The 22,946-nt window shown below is 41.0% G+C and overlaps 1 protein-coding gene across 1 annotated transcript in view; it reads left to right on the top strand.

Annotated features, from left to right (window-relative positions):
* Positions 1-22,946, top strand: part of LOC115462027 (transmembrane protease serine 9-like) — a 93,079-nt gene that overhangs the window by 14,614 nt on the left and 55,519 nt on the right. The window contains exons 6-7 of the mRNA XM_030192074.1: positions 20,304-20,547; positions 22,017-22,182. Of these exons, the coding sequence (XP_030047934.1) occupies positions 20,304-20,547; positions 22,017-22,182 (410 nt within the window). The remainder of the gene's footprint in view (positions 1-20,303; positions 20,548-22,016; positions 22,183-22,946) is intronic.

Here is a 22,946-nt window from a genome sequence, read left to right as displayed (position 1 = left end):
GGCAAAATACCTGTTGCATTCATTGAAGATTTAATCCCCAAATTGTTAAATATTAATTTATCTGAGCCTTCAAAGTGGAAAGAGCTCATCATACACCTACTCATCGGCCTGAAAATATGAGAGGTCCCCGATCTTTTATTTTAAAAAATTCTACGATTCCCACAGGTGATGGAAATTTTAGTAAAGGCAAAACTTCAGATCTTCAATGGAATGATGTTAAAGTTATAGTGGTTCCAGATTTTGTGTACCACACTGCTCAACTGCAAAAACAGTTTTTGGCGATGCACCCACTGCTCAAACAGCTTGAAGCAAGATATGGCCTTTTCTACCCAGCTGTTCAAAGAGTGACGCATCTAAATAAAACTCAGAATTTCAAAAGCCCAGAGACTGAATGAATAAACAACACTATAAACGTGAGTTTCTACTATGCATTTACTACCTAGTCCTAATATAAACTATGATGTATGATTAATACTTATAACAGCCTACCAGCTCAAACAAATGTTAAAATTGGTACTGTATATTTGCAAAGAGGTAGGAAAATGTGGGATACAAACGCAATAAATAAATAAATAAATAAATAAATAAATAAATAAATAAGTTTAACTCACAGATCTTTGGGATAAAGAATTCCTTATTGGATTTAAACAGGGTAAAGGACAAAGAACTTGGGAGCTGCATGGCCCATGCTGCTCAGCTCACTGAAAGATTTACTTATGATGGGGAATGTTAATAGGGGCATTTATCATGTGAAGGTAGGAAGGGATTTATCAAGATGTGATGTTAAACGCAATATTGGGAAGAGTCAGCCAGAGCTCTATATCAGATTTGCTACAATTAAGCCTACATTGTATAACATCTATAACATAATCTCAAGTAACCACAAAAATAGTATTCAAATAAAAGAATATAATGGGGTCAGTTAACTTCTTCTCTTTGAATGTAAATGGGCTGAATCATCCTATAAAAAAAGAAAATTACTGAATTATCTTAAGAAAATGAAATCAGACCTATGGTTAATACAAGAAACACATTTTAATATAAAATAATCTGAAAAGCTAAAAGGAAGTTGGGTCAAAGAATGCTATATTTCACCAGTGAAATCAAAAAAGGTGGCGCAGCAATACTAGTAGATAAAAATACACAAATAAAGATTGTATCTCATCATTTTGATTAATGTCACATTGAATAATACACAATACTCTATCATTAATATTTATGCTCCCTCTATAGGTGGCAAAGATTTATTTGAGAGATTACATGTGGAGATTAGGAGCAAAGCATGCACCAGCCTCATTATTGCTGGTGACTTTAATTTAAAAAAAAAATCACAACAGACAAACTCAACCAAACTGGAAGAGAACCTGAGATGGAGAACAAAAACAGAGAATCTCCCTCCTGAGCCCTAAACAACCTCCAAAATGGCCAGCCTGAGGACATGGATCACGTGGAGGGGCATAATCGAAAGGGGCGCCCACGTTTTCATGAAGGCGTCCTCGCAGGACGGCCCCGTGAAGGGGTGGGGAAACACGTATTATCGAAACAAGATGGGCGTCCATCTTTCGTTTCGATAATACGGTCGGGGATGCCCAAATCTCAACATTTAGGTCGACCTTAGAGATGGTCGACCTAAATGTTGAGATGGTCGACCTTAGAGATGGTCGTCCCCGGTTTTCGGCCATAATGGAAACTGAGGACACCCATCTCAAAAACGACCAAATCCAAGCCCTTTGGTCATGGGAGGAGCCAGAATTCGTAGTGCACTGGTCCCCCTGACATGCCAGGACACCAACCAGACACCCTAGGGGGCACTGCAATGGACTTCAGAAATTGCTCCCTTACCTTGGGTGCTGAGCCCCCCCCAACCCCCCCAACCCCCCCCCAAAACCCACTCCCCACAACTGTACACCACTACCATAGCCCTAAGGGGTGAAGGGGGGCACCTAGAAGTGGGTACAGTGGGTTTCGGGTGGGTTTTGAAGGGCTCACATTTACCACCACAAATGAAACAGGTAGGGGGGGATGGGCCTGGGTCCGCCTGCCTGAAGTGCACTGCAGTACCCACTAAAACGTCTCCAGGGACCTGCATACCTATGTCATGGAGCTGGGTATGACATTAGAGGCTGGGTAAAAAATTTTTTAAAGCTTTTTTTTTTTTTTTAGGGTGGGAGGGGGTTGGTGACCACTGGGAAAGTAAGGGAAGATCATCCCCGATACCCTCCGGTGGTCATCTGGTCAGTTTGGGCACCTTTTCACAACTTGGTTGCAAGAAAATATGGACCAGGTGAAGTCGGCCAAGTGCTCGTCAGGGACACCCTTCTCTTTTCCATTATCGGCAGAGGACGCCCATCTCTTAATCACGCCCCAGTCCCGCCTTTGCTGCGATGCCGACATGCCCCTGTGAACTTTGGTCATCCTTGCAATGGGAAGCAGTTGAGGACGCCCAAAATCGGCTTTCGATTTGGGTGACCCTGAGAGAAGGACGCCCATCTCCCAATTTGCGTCAGAAGATGGGCGCCCTTCTCTTTCGAAAATAAGCCTGATAGTATATTACAACAATATGGATAATGGGTATACTAACCGCAACACCAAAAGACTGGAACAAAATTCCAGTTCGTATCATGGAAAGACGATGCTCTCACCAACAATTGGAAGAACTTTATCATAAATCCAGCAATAAACCAACAACCATCAACACAACCAAACCAGAAAAATAACCAACAAAACCACAATCCCAAATCAAACAAACCACTCAGACATCTACAAAATGTAAAACTTGCCAACATCAAACATGATCCACATCTTCCGATACCTATAGGATATATAAATGTGAGATCAGCAGTAAATAAGGTAGAATTGCTAAGAGATTGGATAGAAACAGAACATCTAGATTTTCTGCTCCTAACTGAAACATGGCTATGTCTCGAAGACAACCCCACACTACTAGACCTATGCCCACCAGGATATAAAACAGGACACATCACCAGAACTAAAAAGAAGGGAGGAGGAGTTGCAGTAATATATAATTCTTCTTTCACAGTAGAAACTGTCACTAAACACACATCATCAGAAATTGAAATCTTGGCATGCAAAATCACGGCTACAACACTAGCTGAACAATTATATACATACTGTTCTAATGCCCTTTAGGAATTTGGTCAAAATTATGGACTTCATATCAAACATCTGCACCAATCAACCAAATGTCCTACTACTGGGAGATATCAACCTGCACCTAGAAAACCAAAATGACACCAACACAAGAACCCTAATGAATTTCATAAACCAATGGAACTTCAAAACAGCACCAGGCACAGCATCTCACACAAAAGGACACCTACTGGACATAGTAGCACACAGATTCTTAGCAAACAATAGTCACATATTAGAAAACCACAGATGGGAAGAGGTAATATGGTCAGACCACAGCAAGCTAACTTTCACACTACAATGGAAAAAAGAAAACGGTGTGAAAAGAGAACAAAGAAAACCACACACATTCACAACCAGAGGAAAAGTAGGCATCCACACCTTCTGGACAATAACGATGAATGAACATAATGACGAAACACCCAAGAATAAGCACTTCATGAGAAAATGGGACAAAACAAGTGAAAAAACACTAAACAAAATAGCACCACACAAAACAAAAACAAGAAATAAAAAACCACAACCCTGGTTTATTGACGAGCATGAAAAAACTGTGCAGGAATCTTGAAAGAACATAGGCCAAAATCAAAACAGACACAAATAAAGCCACATGGAGAAAAGCTATAGGAAAATATACAAACAGCATAAAGAAAGCTAAAGCAGAACACTACAACACATATACAAACTTTGAACAAGGTAATATGAAAAAAAAAAGTTCAAACTCATGAACAAACTACTGAAAATCCAAGACATACTAGCATCAACCGAGTTGTCCCCAACTGCAGATGCTGGCACAATATTTCAAAAACAAAATAACAAGCACAAAACTAAATCTAGCAAACCCACAAACATCCATAACTGACTTCCTACAGGAATGCGAAAGAAACAACAACCACACCATAGCAGACAGAATCTGGTCCACATTTAAATCCCCAGAACTAAACACAGTAAAAAAAATATTGACAAAATACACACATGTACACTGTATGCTAGACAACTGCCCTAACTACGTGATGAAAGACCCTCCAAACTGGTTCTTCGAGTGCTTCACCAAACACACGTTAGCAAAAGAATAATTCCCAAAAGACAAAGGTGAGATAGTACTAACACCAATCCCCAAAAACACAAAAAGCAAAATTAGTGACATCACTAATTACAGGCCAGTGGCTCCAATACCACTACTGACCAAAACGATGGAGGGTCTTGTAGCACAATAACTAATGGAATACCAATGCTTCATAACTCTCAATCAGGCTTTAGATCACAACACAGCACTGTCATAACAACTTTGATAATGAAGTTCAGAAGCCTAATATGCCAAGGACAAAACATACTACTATTTACAGTTTTATATGTCAAGTGCATTTGACCTAGTAGACCATCCAGCTTATAATCGAACGAGAATAACGCCCAAGTTCCGACCTAAATCGGGAGATGGGCGTTCTTCTCACAAAAACAAATAAAGCGGTATAATCGAAAGCCGAACTTTGGACGCTTTCAACTGCACTCCGTCGCGGGTGCGGACAAAGTTGACGGGGGCGTGTCGGAGGCGTGGTGAAGGCGGAACTGGGGCGTGGTTATCGGGCGAACAGAGATGGGCGCCCTTCGCCGATAATGGAACAGTTTTGAGCTAGAATTTAGGACACTTTTCCTGGACCCTGTTTTTTCACGAATAAGGCCCCCAAAAGTGCCCTAAATGACCAGATGACCCCCAGAGGGAGTCGGGGATGACCTCCCCTGACTCCCCCAGTGGTCACTAACCCCCTCCCACCACAACAAATGATGTTTCACAACTTTTTACTTTCACCCTCAAATGTCATACCCTCCTCCCAAGCAGCAGTATGCAGGTCCCTGGAGCAGTTGTTAGGGGGTGCAGTGGACGTCAGGCAGGTGGACCCAGGCCCATCCCCCCCCTACCTGTTACAATTGTGCTGCTTAATGCTACTAGTCGTCCAACCCCCCCAAACCCACTGTACCCACATGTAGGTGCCCCCCTTCACCTCTTAGGGCTATAGTAATGGTGTAGACTTGTGGGCAGTGGGTTTTGAGGGGGATTTGGGGGGCTCAACACCCAAGGGAAGGGTGCTATGCACCTGGGAGCTCTTTTACCTGTTTTTTTGGTTTTGTAAAAGTGCCCCCTAGGGTGCCCGGTTGGTGTCCTGGCATGTGAGGGGGACCAGTGCACTATGAATCCTGGCCCCTCCCACGAATAAATGTCTTGGATTTATTCGTTTTTGAGCTGGGCGATTTCATTTTCCATTATCGCTGAAAAGCAAAAACGCCCAGCTCACACCTTGACGAATAAAACATGGGCGTCTTTTTCTTTTAAAAAATACGATCCGCCCCGCCCCTTCACGGACCCGTTCTCGGAGATAAACGCCCATGGAGATAGGCGTTTCTGTTCGATTATGCCCCTCCATACGACATAAATGACTCTGCTCTACAACATGGGTATTTGTGGAGCAGTGGCAGCATGGTTCAATGGTTTCCTAAGGACTGGATCCTACATTGTGTAGATGTCTAATCAGCTATCAACCTCATGGATCTCTGAGGTTAAATTGAAACTTGATTTTGGATAACAGTGGGATACATAAATAAATAATATTTTAGACCATATATTGTACAGAAAACCAAAAAGATACTATGAAAATACTAATGCAAGTCTTCATTTAATTGAGGAAGTAGGTTTTACAGATATATGGAGGATTTTACACCCTAAAGATCAAGATTTTATCTTCTACTCATAGGCCCACAAATCCTTTTCAAGGATTTAATATTTCTTAATCTCTAAAAACTGGATTGCCTTGACATTAAATTCCTTTATAGAGAGCATTTTAATATCCGATCATGAAGGAATAGCTTTAGAGATACTAAATACTGCAAACACTACACCTTCTCCCTTATGGAGTTTCATTAACTGATATATAGAAGAAGTTATAACAAGATATTTTAATAATAACAGTGGATCTGTTAATTCACCAATCACACTATGGTCACTATAAGAGGTTACATAATGCAATATACTGCTAAAACGAACAAAGAAAAATAAAAAAAGACCTGGAAACCACAGAAAAAGAAATAAAATATTTAGAACTACAATTGGCAACCAACTGGTTAAATCAGACGTTACGTAAACTAATGAAAGTAAAATTTAAAAGCAACAAAATCTTGAGTCAAAGAGCTAGAGGAGATTTATTTGTATAACAAGCAATGGACTGAGTACTTTGGAACAATACTAAATTAAACGTTGGTGGCAAATGTATCTTCTGGACTATGTGAGCGCAAATAGGAATATTAACAATTAGAGACATTGTAGAAGATGTCCACCTCTTGTCTTTTACGGCATTCTGCAAGAAGTTTGGATTACCGTTTACTCAATGCTTTGAATGGCTACAATTTAGACATTCAACTAAGGCATGTTTTACAATATGCACACCAACTGATGAAGATCCAAGCATTACTGGTCTTTGTTAACAAATTGTTACATTAAGACACGATGCATCTAACTGGTACAAGAACATACATTTATACCATAAACAACCTTCGCTGAATGGATTGCAATCAGTGTGGTCAAAAGAAATAAATGAAACAATGACCAAGAATAGTTATACTTTTAGTCTCGACACATACATCCTTGCATGCCAGCATCTATTAAACAATCACTATTCCTAATTGCACATAGAGCAATATGGACACCAGTAAGAATTAATAAGGTAGATACAAGCACATCAGACTTTTGTTGGCCATGTGTGTCAAAAAAGGGTTGCATGGAATTTGTATATTATATTCATATATGATAATATTGAATGTTCACTGTTACTTTATTCAAATAAAATAAATTGTTGAACTAGAATAAACTGACCTTTGATCCTGCATGCTAGACTGTCATGTTGTTAATGGTAAACATATATTCTGTATCAACAGAGGTCTCCCTCATCCAACAATGAGTATAAAACAGAGCATGAACATTTCCCCATAGAACTCACCATACAAAAAAATGTCTGATTCTGGTTTCATCTCAGTAACAGCAACACCATCCGTCTCCAGTACTGGGCATATTAAGAAGTAATGAAAAGCCGTACAAAAGTCACCCAGGTTAAGAACTCACATAAGAAGCCTACCCAGACAAGGACAGCACCAGAAATATTGTAATGCTATTGAGAAAACTGAACAAACCAGATTAGCTCATTCTTTTTTCTACTTCTGCTTTTCTTTATTTTCTTTTAATGATATTTACAAGATCTACTGTCCATTTCCCATTTTATTCTATCCTATTGTCTTCACTTCTTCCCCTACCCCTGATTTTTGAGGAAAACTTGGATATTGTTGCTATTACAGAGACATGGTTCAATGATTCCCATGCAGGGGATGCGACCGTACCAGGCTATAATCTTTTTAAGAAGGATAGGGAGAGCCGGAGGAGTGGCACTGTATGTGAACAACAATATCAAAGCGGCTGAAATGCAGGGAACCTGGGGAAAGAAAGAAGCTATATGGATTATCCTGGAAAGAGAAGATGGAACCTGTATCCACACAGGTGTTATCTACAGACCTCCGCATAAATGGAGAAGCTGGACAAGGAACTAATAGAAGATATCCATAAACATGGTATGAAAGGGGAGGCGCTATTGCTGGGAGATTTCAACTTGCCGGATGTGGATTGGAAGTCCCATTAGCTTAATCAGAAAGTAGTAGAGAGATCGTGGATGCCTGTCAAAGTGCCTTAATCAGCAAAATGGTGACAGAACTCACAAGGGAAGTTGGATCTAGAGCTCACAAATGGAGGAAGTGTTTCCAATGTCTAGGTGGGTGCCCACCTAGGTAATAGTGATTGTCACACAATTTTGTTTGATATAAGAGGAAAAGCAGAGTGCAGATGCACAAAACTCAAAGTACTGGATTTCAGACGTACTGATTATGGTAAAATGGGGGAGTACCTGAAGAAGGAGTTGATGGCATGGGTAGGCATAGGAGAAGTGGAAGCGCAGTGGTCCAAGCTGAAAGCGGCTATCAATATGGCAACTGATCTTTTCACAAGGAAAGTATACAAAAACAAGAGAAACAGGAAGTCTACATGGTTCTCCAAACAAGTGGCTGAAAAAATAAGAACAAAAGAGGCTTCATTCAAGAAATATAGAAGAATGCAACAAGAGAATCATGGAAAAGATTACCGGATTAAACTCAAAGAAGCATAGAGGGAAACACCGCTAGCAAAAGCACAGGCAGAAGACAAAATGGCTAAAGATGTAAAGAGAGGTGACAAGATCTTTTTCAGATATATTGGGGAAAGGAGAAAAGATAGGAATGGAATTGTAAGACTGAAAGTGCAGAGAATGGCTATGTGGAGAGTGATGAGGATAAAGCGAATGTGCTAAACAAATACTTCTGTATTCACGGAAGAAAATCCTGGTGAAGGACCGCTGTCGGCTGCCGAGGGTATATCTTGGAATGGAGTGGACATTGCACCGTTCACAGAAGAAAATATTTATAAACAGCTTGAAAATCTGAAAATGGACAAAGCTATGGGGCCAGATGGGATATATTCCAGGATTCTGAGGGAGCTCAGAGAAGCCCTGGTGGGATCTCTTAAGAATTTATTTAATAGATCTTTAGAGATGGGAGAGGTTCCGTGGGATTGGAGTTGAGCTGATGTGGTCTCTCTTCACAAAAGCGGATACAGGGAAAAAGTGGGAAACTACTGGCCGGTAAGCCTCACGTCGGTGGTAGGAAAAATAATAGAGTTGCTGCTGAAGGAAAAGATAGCTAACTTTCTAGAAGTCAATGGGTTATAGGATCTGAGGCAACATGGCTTTACCAAAGGAAAATCCTGCCAAACAAATCTGATCGGCTTCTTTGACTGGGTGACACAATGCACTGGATAAAGGACATGCGATAGATGTAATCTATTTGGATTTCAGCAAAGTCTTTGATATGGTCCCTTATAGAAGACATGAATAAGCTGAGAAGGCTAAACTTAGGACCCAAAGTGGTGAACTGGATTGGAAACTGGTTGACCGACAGGTGACAAAGAGTGTTGGCATTTACCGTATTTTTCGGACTATAAGACGCACTTTTTTCCCCAAAAATTTGGGAGGAAAATGGGGGGTGCGTCTTATAGTCCGAAGGTAGCGAGTTTGGAATCGCCCTCCCCTACTTACGTGACGCGATGTTCCCTGGTGGTCTAGTGACGTCGGGGCAGGAAAGAGCCCCCTCTTTCCTGCCCAGCGCGCTGCTCTCCGTGCTCCTGACTGCTTCCTGACGGTCTCAGCGAGATTCAAAATCATTTTGAATCTTGCCGAGACCGTCAGGAAGCAGTCAGGAGCACGGAGAGCAGTGCGCTGGGCAGGAAAGAGGGGGCTCTTTCCTGCCCCAACATCACTAGACCACCAGGGAACAGCGCGTCACGTAAGTAGGGGAGGGCGATCCCAAACTCGGACAAGACGCACCGGAGCACCTAGGTTTTAGAGGAGGGAAAAAGGAAAATTTTTTTTTCATATTTCCCTCCTCTAAAACCTAGGTGCGTCTTATGGTCCGGTGCGTCTTATAGTCCGAAAAATACGGTAATCATTAACATACAGGAAAATCTCAATGTACTGCTGTGCTCCTTACTAAATCAAATACCAACCAGCACAGTACACATTTATAAAGCTATAAATACATGTAAACAAATGTAATTCAAATGTGCTGATTTCATGCAAGTGCAACCGTTGTGGGAATTAGTTGAACTAATGGAACCATCACTGCACGTTTGAAGTTCCGCTATAAACAAATCTGAACTACAAATTAGGTGTCATCCATAATACACAATGTTCAACCTAGAAATGTCTCTCACACAAAAAAGGTGTCATTTCTTATCCTAGATAAGTCTTCAGTTCAATGTCCTTCTTGTGTTTAGTATCCTAATTGACATCCGTCCTTTCTTAATGAAATGTAGTCAGCAAATGACAATGTAGAAATTCCTTGCAGTACGGCCCAAGTCAATCCAATCTGCTCATAATGGTATCCATGCCTTGTGAATAAAATGGTTTAAAAAGGTCATCATATAATTTCACTACATTTATTATGCATCTCCTCAACTGTGGCCGAGTTTCGCAAAAAGCTTCAACAGAAGGGTATGCTATCATAGAACAAACAAAAGATTAGTTTAATCTACCTTATATAATTCAACAATATCGCATCAAACTTTTACTATAAACCCTATAAACTCATTCAGAACTATACCTTAATCAAAGTTTTCAGACACTTCCCTCGAAAGAAATGCAAGCCCTTCAGGCATTTTGCACAGCCTGCGTGCTGACGCCACACAGCACCAAGTTTAAATGTATGCCTTTATTAAAATAGAATCATCTAATGGCTCTTCACTAATTGCTTCACAACCATTCTGTTTCCCTGTTCAACTCCTTCGGATGTGTAGTATTCCACAAAAATATGAATCTCTGTTCTTTGTGTAGACGTTTGTCAGCCAAAGACCCTCCCCGCTGGTAACAGCTTGTAATAAAACCACAAATTGTAAATCTGTGACGTGATGATGGCACTCTCTCAAATGTGCTGTTAATGGGGCTTCGGATTTGAAAGTCTTAATATTACTGATATGTTCACCTATACGAACTTTAACTTTTCGAACCGTCTGCCCTATACAGTATAAGCCACATGGGCAGCGAATACAGTACACCACCCCAGCTGAATTACAATCTAGAATGCAAGTGAAATTAACATGTCATATAAGGTATATCAATCACAGAGGTTTCAATGGCATATTGACAATAAATACAATTACTACACTTAAAATGACCCCCTAGGGCTCTGTGCTTGTGTTTTTGGATTAGAAAAAATCTCCCTCAAATACCTCCCCCTACAATAGGCAAACTGAGGCAAATCTCTCAGTGTTCCATGAAAACTTAATACATGCCAATATTTAATAATTAAAGAACGAATAGTGTGTGCAATTGATGAAAAAAGCAACTCACAAACCAAAGGGGTCTGCTTGTTCCGTTGTTTGGCTCCAAAAGCCATCGTCTATCCGCATACAAAGCCCTTTTGTATGCTTTCTTAAGGGATGAAATGGGATATCCTCGCTATAAAAATCTTTGAAACATAGGAGATGCATGTTGTTTAAACTGTTCTGCTGAAGAACACAAATGCTTCAAACGAAGGAATTGACCAATAGGACTATTGTTCTGCAAATGTTTGGGATGAAAATTAGAATAATGAAGTGTAACATATCTTGATCTATCTTTACGGTAAGCTAAAGTATTGAATAAGCCCAAACCAGACACTGACACCTGATCTGTAGTTCAGATTTGTTTATAGTGGAACTTCAAATGTGCAACGATGGTTCCATTAGTTCAACCAATTCCCACAATGGTTGCACTTGCATGAACTGAGAACATTTGCATTACATTTGTTTACATGTATTTATAGCTTTATAATTGTGTACTGTGCTGGCTGATATTTGAGTTAAAATTTAATGCCAAGAAGTGCAGAGTGAGGCACTTGGGGTGCAGAAACCCATAAGAGATGTACCTGATAGGAGGGGAGAGATTGTTAAGTTCGGCTCAGGAGAGGGACCTTGGGGGTGATGGTGTCCGAGGATTTCAAGGTGATGAAACAATGCGACAAGATGATAGCTGCGGGCAGGAGGATTTTTATTTATTTATTTTTTATTTATTTGGCTTTTGATCCCTTTTTTTTTTAGAAGTAGCTCAAGGTGAGTTACATTCAGGTACAATAGGTGCTAGGCTGCATAGACAGGGGTATAACCAGCAGAAGAAAGGAAGTGTTGATGCCTCTGTACAAGTCATTGGTGAGGCCCCACTTGGAGTATTGTGTTCAGTTTTGCAGGTCGTTTCTTGCTAAGGATGTAAAAATACTTCAAGCGGTTCAAAGGAAAGTGTTGAAAATGGTATAGGGTTTGCATAGCAAGATGTACGAGGAGAGACTTGATGACCTGAACATGTATACCCTGGAGGAAAAGAGAAACAGGGGTGATGTGATACAGATGTTCAAATATTTGAAAGGTATTAATCTTCAAACAAAGCTTTTCCAGAGACAGGAAGGTGGTAGAACTAGAGGACATGAATTGAGTTTGAAGGGGGGGGGGGGGGGGTTTGACTCAGCAATAATGTCAGGAAGTATTTTTTCACCGATAGGGTGGTAGATACCTGGAATGCCCTCCCGCAGGAGGTGGTGGAGATGAAAACGGTAACGAAATTCAAACATTCATGGGATAAACACAAAGGAATCCTGTTTAGAAGGAATGGATCCAAAGAAGCGTAGCGGAGACTAGGTGGCAACACCGGTAATTGGGAAGCAAAGCCAGTACTGGGCAGACTTCTACAGTCTGTGCCCTGATGGTGACAGAATAGATTTGGAAGGGCTGTGTTGGATTATTTGTAGTAAATAATTAGCAGATTTTTATACACACAGCTTCAGCTTTAGAAATGTTAATTTCTTTTCTTCATCTCTCTCTCATACACCCCAGAATAATTCACTGCTGAGTCACTTTAAAGTTGAAGTAACAAAACATCTGTTTACTCACAGTTTGTAGTTAGATTATATTCAGACAGGCTTATATAAACATAATACTATACATTTGGATTATCAGCTCTTTCCATGTGCTTAGATGGTAATGGATGCTCACACCATAGATCCTCAGCTTAGGAGAGATCATGAGCTCCATGTGCTGTGCCTAACCCCCACAGGAAGTTGCATAGGTGTGACCTCTCTAGGAAATTCACATCAGAGGTCACAGAGTAATCACAGAGAAAGAATTGGTGACAGGCAATGCATGTAAAATACAATACATTATTCCAACAAACCCCTTCTCATGCATAACTGTCATGCAATTATTAATTCACACAAAGTCCAAGCTTTATTCGCAGATTCTCAAAATGTTCTCTGGGTAACGGTTTGGTCATGATGTCAGCTGTCATCTCACTGGTGTGACAATAGTCTAGACTGATGACCCCTTCTTTCGCCAGCTCTCGCACGTTGTGATATTTCGTTGCGATGTGCTTGGTGCGTGACTGAATCTTGTCATTCTGTGACAGTCTGATGCAGCTCTGATTATCTTCCATTATCTGGATTGGTCTCTGTTCAGCTATTCCAAAATCCAGCAAAAGTTTTTCAATCCACATCAGTTCTCTGCATGCTTCTGATACAGCCACATATTCAGCTTCTGTAGAAGACAGACTCACAATACTTTGTTTATGACTGGCCCAAGAAATTTGTACATTTCCATACATAAACACATATCCACTTGTGGATTTATAATCAGAATGATCCCCTGCCCAATCTGAATCACAGTAACATATTAGTTTTGGATTACTATTGGCTGAAATCTTTAATTTACAATCAATGGTACCTTTTAAATACCTTACCATCCTTTTAACTGCAGTCCAATCTGATTTGGTAGGTGAGCTGACCCTTCTGCTCAAAATTCCTACTGCATTTGCTATATCAGCCCTGTATGTGGTAGTCAGATATAAAAGCTTACCTATGGCTGATCTATATTGGATGTTATCTGGTAAAGGTTCTCTTACTGTTTCATCCTTCAGAAAATCAGTGATCATGGGAGTGCTTACAACTTGGGCATCTTGCATACCTAAACTTTCAATAAGCTCATTTATTTTCTGCTTCTGGCTTAGAAGATAAGAACCATCATTTTGTTTCTCAATTTCTATACCAAGATAGTATGACACATTACCAAGTTCTTTTATCTCAACATTCTGGTTTAAATATTTTACAATGTCCTTGTACTCTTGCTCACTTTCGCTTGCAATGAGCAGATCATCAACAAAAGCTAAAATGTATGCATATTGTCCATTTCTGCACCTAGTGTACAAGCATTTATCTGCTTCACCTTGCTTAAATCCTAAATTTGTCAATATTTCATGCAATTTGTCATTCCAACATTTTGCACTTTGCTTTAATCCATAAAGACCTTTGTTTAATTTACACACTAGCTGTCTTTGTTTTGTATTTATGAAACCTGTTGGCTGTTCCATGTACAAGTCTTCAGTTATATCTCCATGAAGAAATGCTGTTTTCACATCAATGTGGTTGACTTGCATGCCTTTTGAGACTGCAATGCTCAGAAGTGTTCTAATTGTCGTGTGTTTCACTACAGGTGCAAACACTTCATCAAAATCTTCTCCATATTTTTGAAGATATCCCTTTGCGACTAATCTGGCTTTATACCTTTCCACTTTTCCTTGTGCATTCCTTTTTAACTTGAATACCCATTTGCATCCTATAGCTTTCTTGCCAGGAGGTAATTTTGTAAGAATCCAAGTTTTATTTTTATGCAATGAATCAATTTCTTCTTGTGCAGCTTTACGCCATTCAGCAGCTTCTTCTGCTGGCATTTTCTCAATCTCATCCCATGTTAAGGGCTCTTGAGCTTCTGCTGACTTTGTTAGGTAAGACAGTCTTGGGGGTGGAACACCTTTGTTTTCCCTGGATGAGCATCTGACAACAGGTTGGTCCGACCTTTCCGCATCCTCTAAATCTGAGAGTCCTTCTCCAATTGATTCCCCTTCTCCAACTGTACTGTCTTCTGCAATGATCCTTTCTGTGTCTGCTTCCTCTGCCTGTTCCTCGTTAGATACAGATGAGTTGCTTTCAGACATCTGCCTTGGTATGGCATTTATATACACTGGCATGTCTATTATGGTTCTAGTTTCATATTCTGGATGATAAGGCTCATCTGGGATAATCCAGCCTTTATCAACCCTTTTGTTTTCATCAAAATATGTAACATGTCTTATGCCAACAATGCCAGTTTTCAGATTCAAAATTCTATATCCTTTGTGTCCTGGAGCATAGCCAACTAAAATGCCCCTTTCTGTTGTGGAATCCAGCTTATGCCTTCTTTGCTTTGGTACATGAGCATATGCTGTACTTCCAAATGTTCTTATGTGTGACAGGTTTGGCTTCCTACCATGCCATGTCTCATGTGGTGTGCGCTCAGCGCCTTTAGTTGGCATTCTGTTTTGTAGGTACACTGCTGTGAGAATGGCTTCCCCCCATAGTCTTTTAGGGAGATTGCTATCTGACAGCATACATCTGGTCATTTCCACAAGTGACCTAAATTTTCTCTCTGCAACAGAATTTTGCTCTGGTGTATAAGCTACTGTTGTGATATGCTGAATGCCTTCTTGTTGTAGAAATGTGCGCATGCTTTGTGAAGTGAACTCACCACCATTGTAGGTCTGAAGATCCTTTGGTTTTCTTTCAAATTTATTGCTCACCATGGCTACGTATTTCTTCAGCATGTCTGTGACTTGACTTTTTTCTTTCAGCAAATAGGCCACACAGTATCTAGAGAAATCATCCAAGAATATTAGCACAAATCTGTTATTTCCCAATGATGGGATATTAAACGGTCCACATAAGTCACTGTGTATTAAGTCCAGTACTTTATTACTCCTACTTCCTGTGTATGCAGGAAATGAGGGTCTCACACCTTTTTGAGTAACACAGTCTATGCATTTCTCCATTTTACCAGTATCTGCACTTATTTCAATGCCTGTAGCAAGTTGCTTACTGTAAAGATCCTGGATCACCTTAAAATCACGATGTCCCAGGCGGCGGTGCCAGATTTCCAGACTACATTTACCATCATTCTTCCTTACTTGCGCCAGATGTGAGGCTTCACCTGAAATGCTCAGTTTATAAACATCATCATGCATAAAAGCTTCAGCATACACTTCATCATTTTTAGAGATTGTGCACTTACTGTTTTCAAAATGAATCGCAAATCCCTTCTTATCTAATGTAGATACACTAAGCATATTGCAAACTGCTTGGGGAATATACAAGACATCACTTACAGGAATTTCTTTAACTTCATTAGACACTTTGCATTTTAAGAATCCAATGCCTTTTGCTTGGATCTGAGTAGTCCCTGCGTTTGCAGTATGAAGAATTCCTTCTTCTGGACTCACTTCCTGAAAGAAATCCTTACAATTGGTTAAATGGCATGTGCTCCCCGAATCCAAAATCCAAGTATTTTCATTTGAATTATTATTTACCATAGTCAAAGATTTTTCTGCCATTAGAAAGCTCTTATGTTTATCATTGCTTGGAAAATTCTTTTGTTCCATTGGCTTAGGTGAGCTAGAGGGGGTGTTTTGTGTTTCCTTACACCATTTAGATACATGTCCCTCCTTTCCACATGAATAGCAAATCAGCTTGCCCTTGGGTGGAGTTTTCCCATAGCTCCGCCTTCCTCTATTCTTTGCCAAGAAATTTGTTTCATTTCTCTCTGACTGTCTTTGAGAACACATCTCCTCAGAATCATTAATTATGCATTCCTGCCTCAGTTTTGATGCTGCCTGTTCAAAAGATTGCCCTTCAATGGCTTCATTTACAGACCTAAAAACATCAAACTTCTTTGATAGTGAGGTAAAAAGAAATGCTCTTTTCAATGCATCACACATGGGAATTCCAGAAAGTTCTAACTTTTGAAATGAAGACATAAGATGCATAATGTGATCATTACATTTACTTTTATCCCTTAATTTGGTCTCATTTAACTCTGCTAACCAAATTGGTTGCTGTTTTGCATATGTAGTTGCATACATAGTTCTCAGTTTATATAAAATTTCGTTTGCTGTATCTTTTGCTTCCACTAATATGGCTTGTTTCTCTGAGAGAGCTTCCAAAAACATGTACTTCACATAATAGTTTGCATTGTCCCATTCAGCCATATTTTCAGCTGTTCTGTTTTGGTCTAAACATATACTTAATTTCTTTGCTTGAAGGAGACATCTGAATCTTAGTTCCCACTGCTGATAATTAAATTCAGTTAATTTAGGCACCTTGAGAGAGTGGAAAAATGGTGAATTTCCTCCCTCAGCCATTTCTTAGCCTTGCCTTCTGTTTAGTGTGTGTGGGGGGGGGGGGGGGGGGAGAGAGAGACAGACTGAATCTTTCTTTTAAAACTTAAGAGAAAAATGTGGCTTTTTCACTGCCTGGTAATATTTCTCCCTTTTTCAATTCCTGGGCTGGGCCCATAACCCTTTTGTTGGATTATTTGTAGTAAATAATTAGCAGATTTTTATACACACAGCTTCAGCTTTAGAAATGTTAATTTCTTTTCTTCATCTCTCTCTCATACACCCCAGAATAATTCACTGCTGAGTCACTTTAAAGTTGAAGTAACAAAACATCTGTTTACTCACAGTTTGTAGTTAGATTATATTCAGACAGGCTTATATAAACATAATACTATACATTTGGATTATCAGCTCTTTCCATGTGCTTAGATGGTAATGGATGCTCACACCATAGATCCTCAGCTTAGGAGAGATCATGAGCTCCATGTGCTGTGCCTAACCCCCACAGGAAGTTGCATAGGTGTGACCTCTCTAGGAAATTCACATCAGAGGTCACAGAGTAATCACAGAGAAAGAATTGGTGACAGGCAATGCATGTAAAATACAATACATTATTCCAACAGGCTGGAGTGGAGCTTTTCAGGGGTTTCAATGACAACTTCAGAAGTTGTAGAACAAGGACAGTGCCAGGCAGACATCTACGGTCTATGCCCTGGAAATGGGGACAAATCAAGATCGGGTGTGCATATGCAGTATCGCATCATACCTTATGTAATGGGTTTGTCTTGTTGGGCAGACTGGATGGACCGTACAGGTCTTTATCTGCTGTCATCTACTATGTTACTATGGGGCTCATTTTTGAAAAACAAAAACATCCAAAAAATGTCATAAAGCACCATTTGGACGGATTTCTTCTCAAAATGTCCAAATCGGTATTTTCAAAACCTGTTTTGCAGACGTCTATCTATGCATTTCATCTGCAATGTGTCCAAATCACAAGGGGGCATGTCGGGGTGTTTTGAAGGTGGGATTAGGGCTTGCCTATTACTTGGACATTTTACAGCCATCATGGAACACAAACAAAACACCTAGGGTGAAAATTTTTGTTTTGGTCTAGACCTGTTTTTCTAACAAATAAGACACGAAAAGGTGCCCTAAATGATCTGATAACCACTGGAGGGATTCAGGGATGACCCCTGTTACTCCCCCAGTGGTCACTGACCCTCTCCCACCCCCAAAAAATGTGAATAAAAATAGTACTCACCAGCCTCTAAGACATTCTCAGATGTTATAGCCAAGTCCATTAGAGCTGCATGCAGGTCCCTGGAGTAGTCTAGTGGTAGGTGCAGTGCACTGTAGCCAGGTGGACCCAGGCCCATACCTTATCCTACCTGTTACACTTGTGGTGGAAACAGTGAGTCCTCCAAAACTCACCAGAAACCCACTGTGCCCACATATAGGTGTCCCCTTCACCCGTAAGGGCTATTGTAGTGGTGAACAGTTGGGGATAGTGGGTTTTAGAGGGCTCAGCAGACAAGATAAGGAAGCAATGATGAGATGTGTACTTGGGAGCTTTTATATGAAGTCAACAGCAGTGCTCCCTAGGGTGCCCCACTGCTCTCCCAGAATGTCTGGGAGTCCAGTCTGATAAAAATGTGGGCACCTCCTAATCCCAATGGCTTGATTTTGTGTGTTTTTTTCAAAAATGGCTTAAAAAGGTAAACACACAGAGCACAAAACCTTGTTACAAATGGTATTTTTGAAAAAAAAAGACGTTTTACTTTTTCAAAACATTTGCTATTTGGAAGTGGGACGTTTAGCACGAAACATCCAATGTCTGACTTAGATGCACTGTCAAAAATGCCCCTCTATGTTACATTCATCTCCGACATGGATCTTTCACTTTTGACTTTACTGAGTTAATTTTTTTATTCTGTCCCTACTCAGATTTTACCTCTCCTCCTCACCATTCATTATTCACTCCTTTTAATGCATCTACCTACAGCTTTGCATCTCTCTCAACTTGCCCTCCCATTCCTCATCTCTCACTAATTCCCCCTCTATCTCTATCTTCCCCATTCACCATATCCAGCATCTCCCCTACCTTCCTTCACCTGTGTTCAACAATTCCCTACTTCCCTTCCCCCATGCTCCATGTCCAGAATTTCCCTTTCTCTTCCTTTCCTCCTGCTCCATGTCTAGCACCTCCCGTTCTCTTCCTTTCCGTATTGTCCCCTATAGTCCAACATCTTCCATTTTCTACACCCACCTCCCCTTCCATATCATCCCAGGTATCCAGCATTTCTCCCCTTCCCTCTGCTTGGGCTGCCCCTTCCCATCATCACTGCTGTTGCTGCTGTCATCACTACCAGCACTTCTACCTATGCCTGAGACTGCAGCTAAAGGAGAATCAGCATGGCATAGAGCCTCTCAGCATATGGGCATGCTCAAGGCCTCCTGTTTGCCACCTCCTTTGATGCAAATTTCTGTCAGAGGGGGCAGGCACAGATTGCCTTGATCATGCATGCACTCAAAGGTCCCACACCACACTGACTTTCCTTTATATGAATGGAAGGAGTGTGCTGGAACTGTGCTGCCCTTTGCAGGTACCTAGTTCACCAAGAGGGAGGATTGGTCCTGCCTACCCTGCTGAATCCTCCTTTCTTCCTCATTCTTCCCAGCCCCTGCCCAACAATGCATGCTGGTTTAGTCCTTAACCCAAGCTACTAAACAACCTGTTGTTACTGAGGTAGTTAGTTGGCTTAGGTCTGGCCCCTGCTTCAGAAGAGGGTGTCACAGAGGAAAGATATGTAGGGGTGGGGGAGGAAGGGGTTAGAAAGGTCTTCAGGAGCTCAGGATAGAGGAGAGAAAATTGATGGGAAAAGAAAGAGTATGGAGAAGTAGGACTGACACTGGGCTAAATAGCATTCTGAGTGGCCCTTTAGGGGTGAGGTGATAGGGAGGCATATTTTCAAAGCACTTAGCCTCCCAAAGTTCCATAGAAACCTATGGAACTTAGCCTCCCAAAGTGCTTTGAAAATATGCCTCAGGGTCTCCTTCTGATAGGCCACCTGGGGTGGGGGTAAATTCTCCCTCTGAAGATGCTGTTTCATAGAACTGGCTGCACAAATTACTTTTGGTACTTCTGTTGCTATGATGACAGCAAAGGTATAGTGTGCTGGCACCCATCTCATCCACTCCTCCCAATATCCCTCAAGAGAAAGGCTATAGGAAGGGAGGAGGAGGATGGCTAGCCATTTTTCTTTTCTTTTTCAAAGTTGAAAACTCTATAATGTCTTCTTCCCTACGCAGGGAGATATTGGAGCTCCACTGGTGTGCAAAGACTCCAACAGCTTATCCTGGACACAGGTTGGATTACTTAGCGACTTTGATAAGACCTGTGTGAGGCCCTATATCTTCACCAAGGTCTCTCATTACCTGCCCTGGATTAAGAAGAGCACACAGGCAGCTGGCAAACCCTTCAAAGTCTTAGGCACCAACCGGACAAAATCTGCATCTGCTAAACGCCCTAAGAAGAAATGGGTTCTGGAAAAGAGTGAGTAGCCTAGGATTGAGGCAATTCTGAAACTAGCTTTTTGAAGAAAAAAAAGCAAACCCCCCCCAACTTCATGGAGTTTAAGGTTATACCTTTTTTTTTTTTTTTAAATAAGTGCCTCTACTCTTTGTCTTCTACCCTCCCCTCAGCCTTCCATCAGATTGAAGATTCTCTACGCCAGTGACCCTCAATATGATCCCTGGTGATTCCCTGATAGCCTGCTTTTAAAGATAGTTACAATGAATTCATCTTTTATTTATTTAGGATTTAGATCACGCCTTTTCATAGGTAACTCAAGATAAGTACATTCAGGTACAGTAGGCTCTCAGACCACTGTTTCACCTAAACCTTCCCTCCCTCCTACCACAGCATCCCTCTTTTGGCAGAGGTGGCTCCATCCCAGTGCTTCTTCCTTTGGAGGCATTGGCTCTGATACAGAATCCCCTCTTCTTTGTTTTCCCCTTCATTGCTCACCTGCATCACCATTTTTCTGTATCTCCCCTAATCCCCTCTCTGTCCTCACACAGTAATATCTTTTCTCTCTACCTACTTACCGCCTATCCTCCTCTTCCTCTCTCTCCTTCATAGTGTCACACCTTTTTGGTGTTATGGCCAAAGCAGATGCCTCATTTATCCTGTCCTTATCTTGGCAGTGGGTTGAGGCATTGTCTGTCAAGTTACTTCCATAGAATTTGTATTAGATTAAATTAAATTGTCCTGAAATTTATATTAAGTGTTGCCCATAGATGAATCTAGAGATGATACAGAGGATTTAAACATTTTCATACCATTTTAGTTTGTGATGGGGTGGGTTTATGTGTGCATTGCTGAATCTGTATTAGCTATGTGAGACAACACTGAAATGGTACCCTGGGGAAGTGACAGTATCTATGGGGCAGAAACCATTTTGGAAGGTCTAGTCCAGTGTTTCCCAAGTCCAGTCCTAGAGTACCCCTTGCCAGTCAGGTTTTCAGGATATCCATAATGAATATGCATGAACTTGAGTTGCATATACTGCCTCCATTATATGCAAATCTCTTTCATGCATATTCATTATACTCCAGAACTGGACTTAGGAAACACTGGTCTACACAATAGCCACAGGGATAGGTCCAGGCACTGGGGCAAGTAGCAGCAGATACAGGGGGAAAAGTCAGGCTTGAAGGGTATGACAGTTGTTTATTTTTCCACTAAAAGTAAAACAAATAGAAATGAAACCCTGTGATAAAGAAATAATTAGAAATAATTGCAATGATGGAATAAACAAATATGACAATCAGAAAGACTTTAGCTTGGGGGCCTTGGAATTAATTTCCTACCTAATTCTTTTGTGACCTTTGTAAGATTTCATTCCCATCAAGCACAAATGGTTTCAATGCCTCACTGAAGAATGCTCCTGGGGAAGATAGCGAGGGTGCAGGATGTCACTGACCTTCTTTTTTTCCCTGGGAATGGGACACTATTTGCAGGCACTGATTTATATACCACTAAAGAACAGCTCCAGATCAAGATAGAGCCCCTTAATATCCCAACACCATGGCAATCCCTCATTGTCACTTGCAACAACAAGATCTGCAATGGGGCCATCCTGAGCAAGTACTGGATTGTGACCACAGCTGCATGCGTGGAGGATGTGTAAGTCCTTCTTTTGTGTTTTTGCATTCACAAGACTTGTCCAGTCATAGTGTTATCAAAACTTTCAAAAGCAACAGAAGTCTAATCTGATAACAATAGAAAAATGTGAAGTTGCTAGCCTTTTCATGTGGCTATGCACAGTGGCCTTTGGAGACTGCGTTTTAAATGTGTGCTGCTGGCTCTTCCGTACAAGTCCCACATTGTGGCAATATGTTGTTGGCTTTTCCATATAACTTCCATACTAGCTCTGTGCTGTTGCCTTTTCTCATGGCTCCCACACAGTGGCCCTTGCTGCTAGTCCTTGCTTGTGGCTTCCAAACTGGTTATGTGCTGCTGGTGTGCTACACTTCATGGTGTAGATGGTTCTGTTTCTTGGAGCTATCGTGATCTCTGTTCATTCAGTAGCAGTTGTTATACTTCAGGTTACTCAGAAGCTCCACTACTCATCAGAGAAACTGAGAGCAGCAAACATTTTGGGAATCACATCTTTATTTGCATGTTCATGTAAGCAAAATCACTCGATTGATAACCTTTGTGGATATTATGCTCCCCTCCCCCCCCCCCCCCCCCCCCCCCCATCACCACAGTGCTAATGGAGCTCTGAAAACAGTTGCAAGCAGGACTACATTACACAAAGCTATAGTATGTAAATTGGAAGAGCTCTTCACTGGGGATCAGATGATATTGCTGTGTATATGAGAATATTCTGGGTCTTGATGGCTCCCCCCACTCCTCTGTCCCTTTACTGGAAGCTAGACAGTGAT

Source organism: Microcaecilia unicolor, chromosome 2 (genome assembly GCF_901765095.1).
Source record: "Microcaecilia unicolor chromosome 2, aMicUni1.1, whole genome shotgun sequence".
NCBI lineage: Eukaryota > Metazoa > Chordata > Amphibia > Gymnophiona > Siphonopidae > Microcaecilia > Microcaecilia unicolor.
The sequence above is the reverse complement of the archived record's forward strand: the minus strand, read 5'-3'. Positions and strand labels throughout refer to the sequence as shown.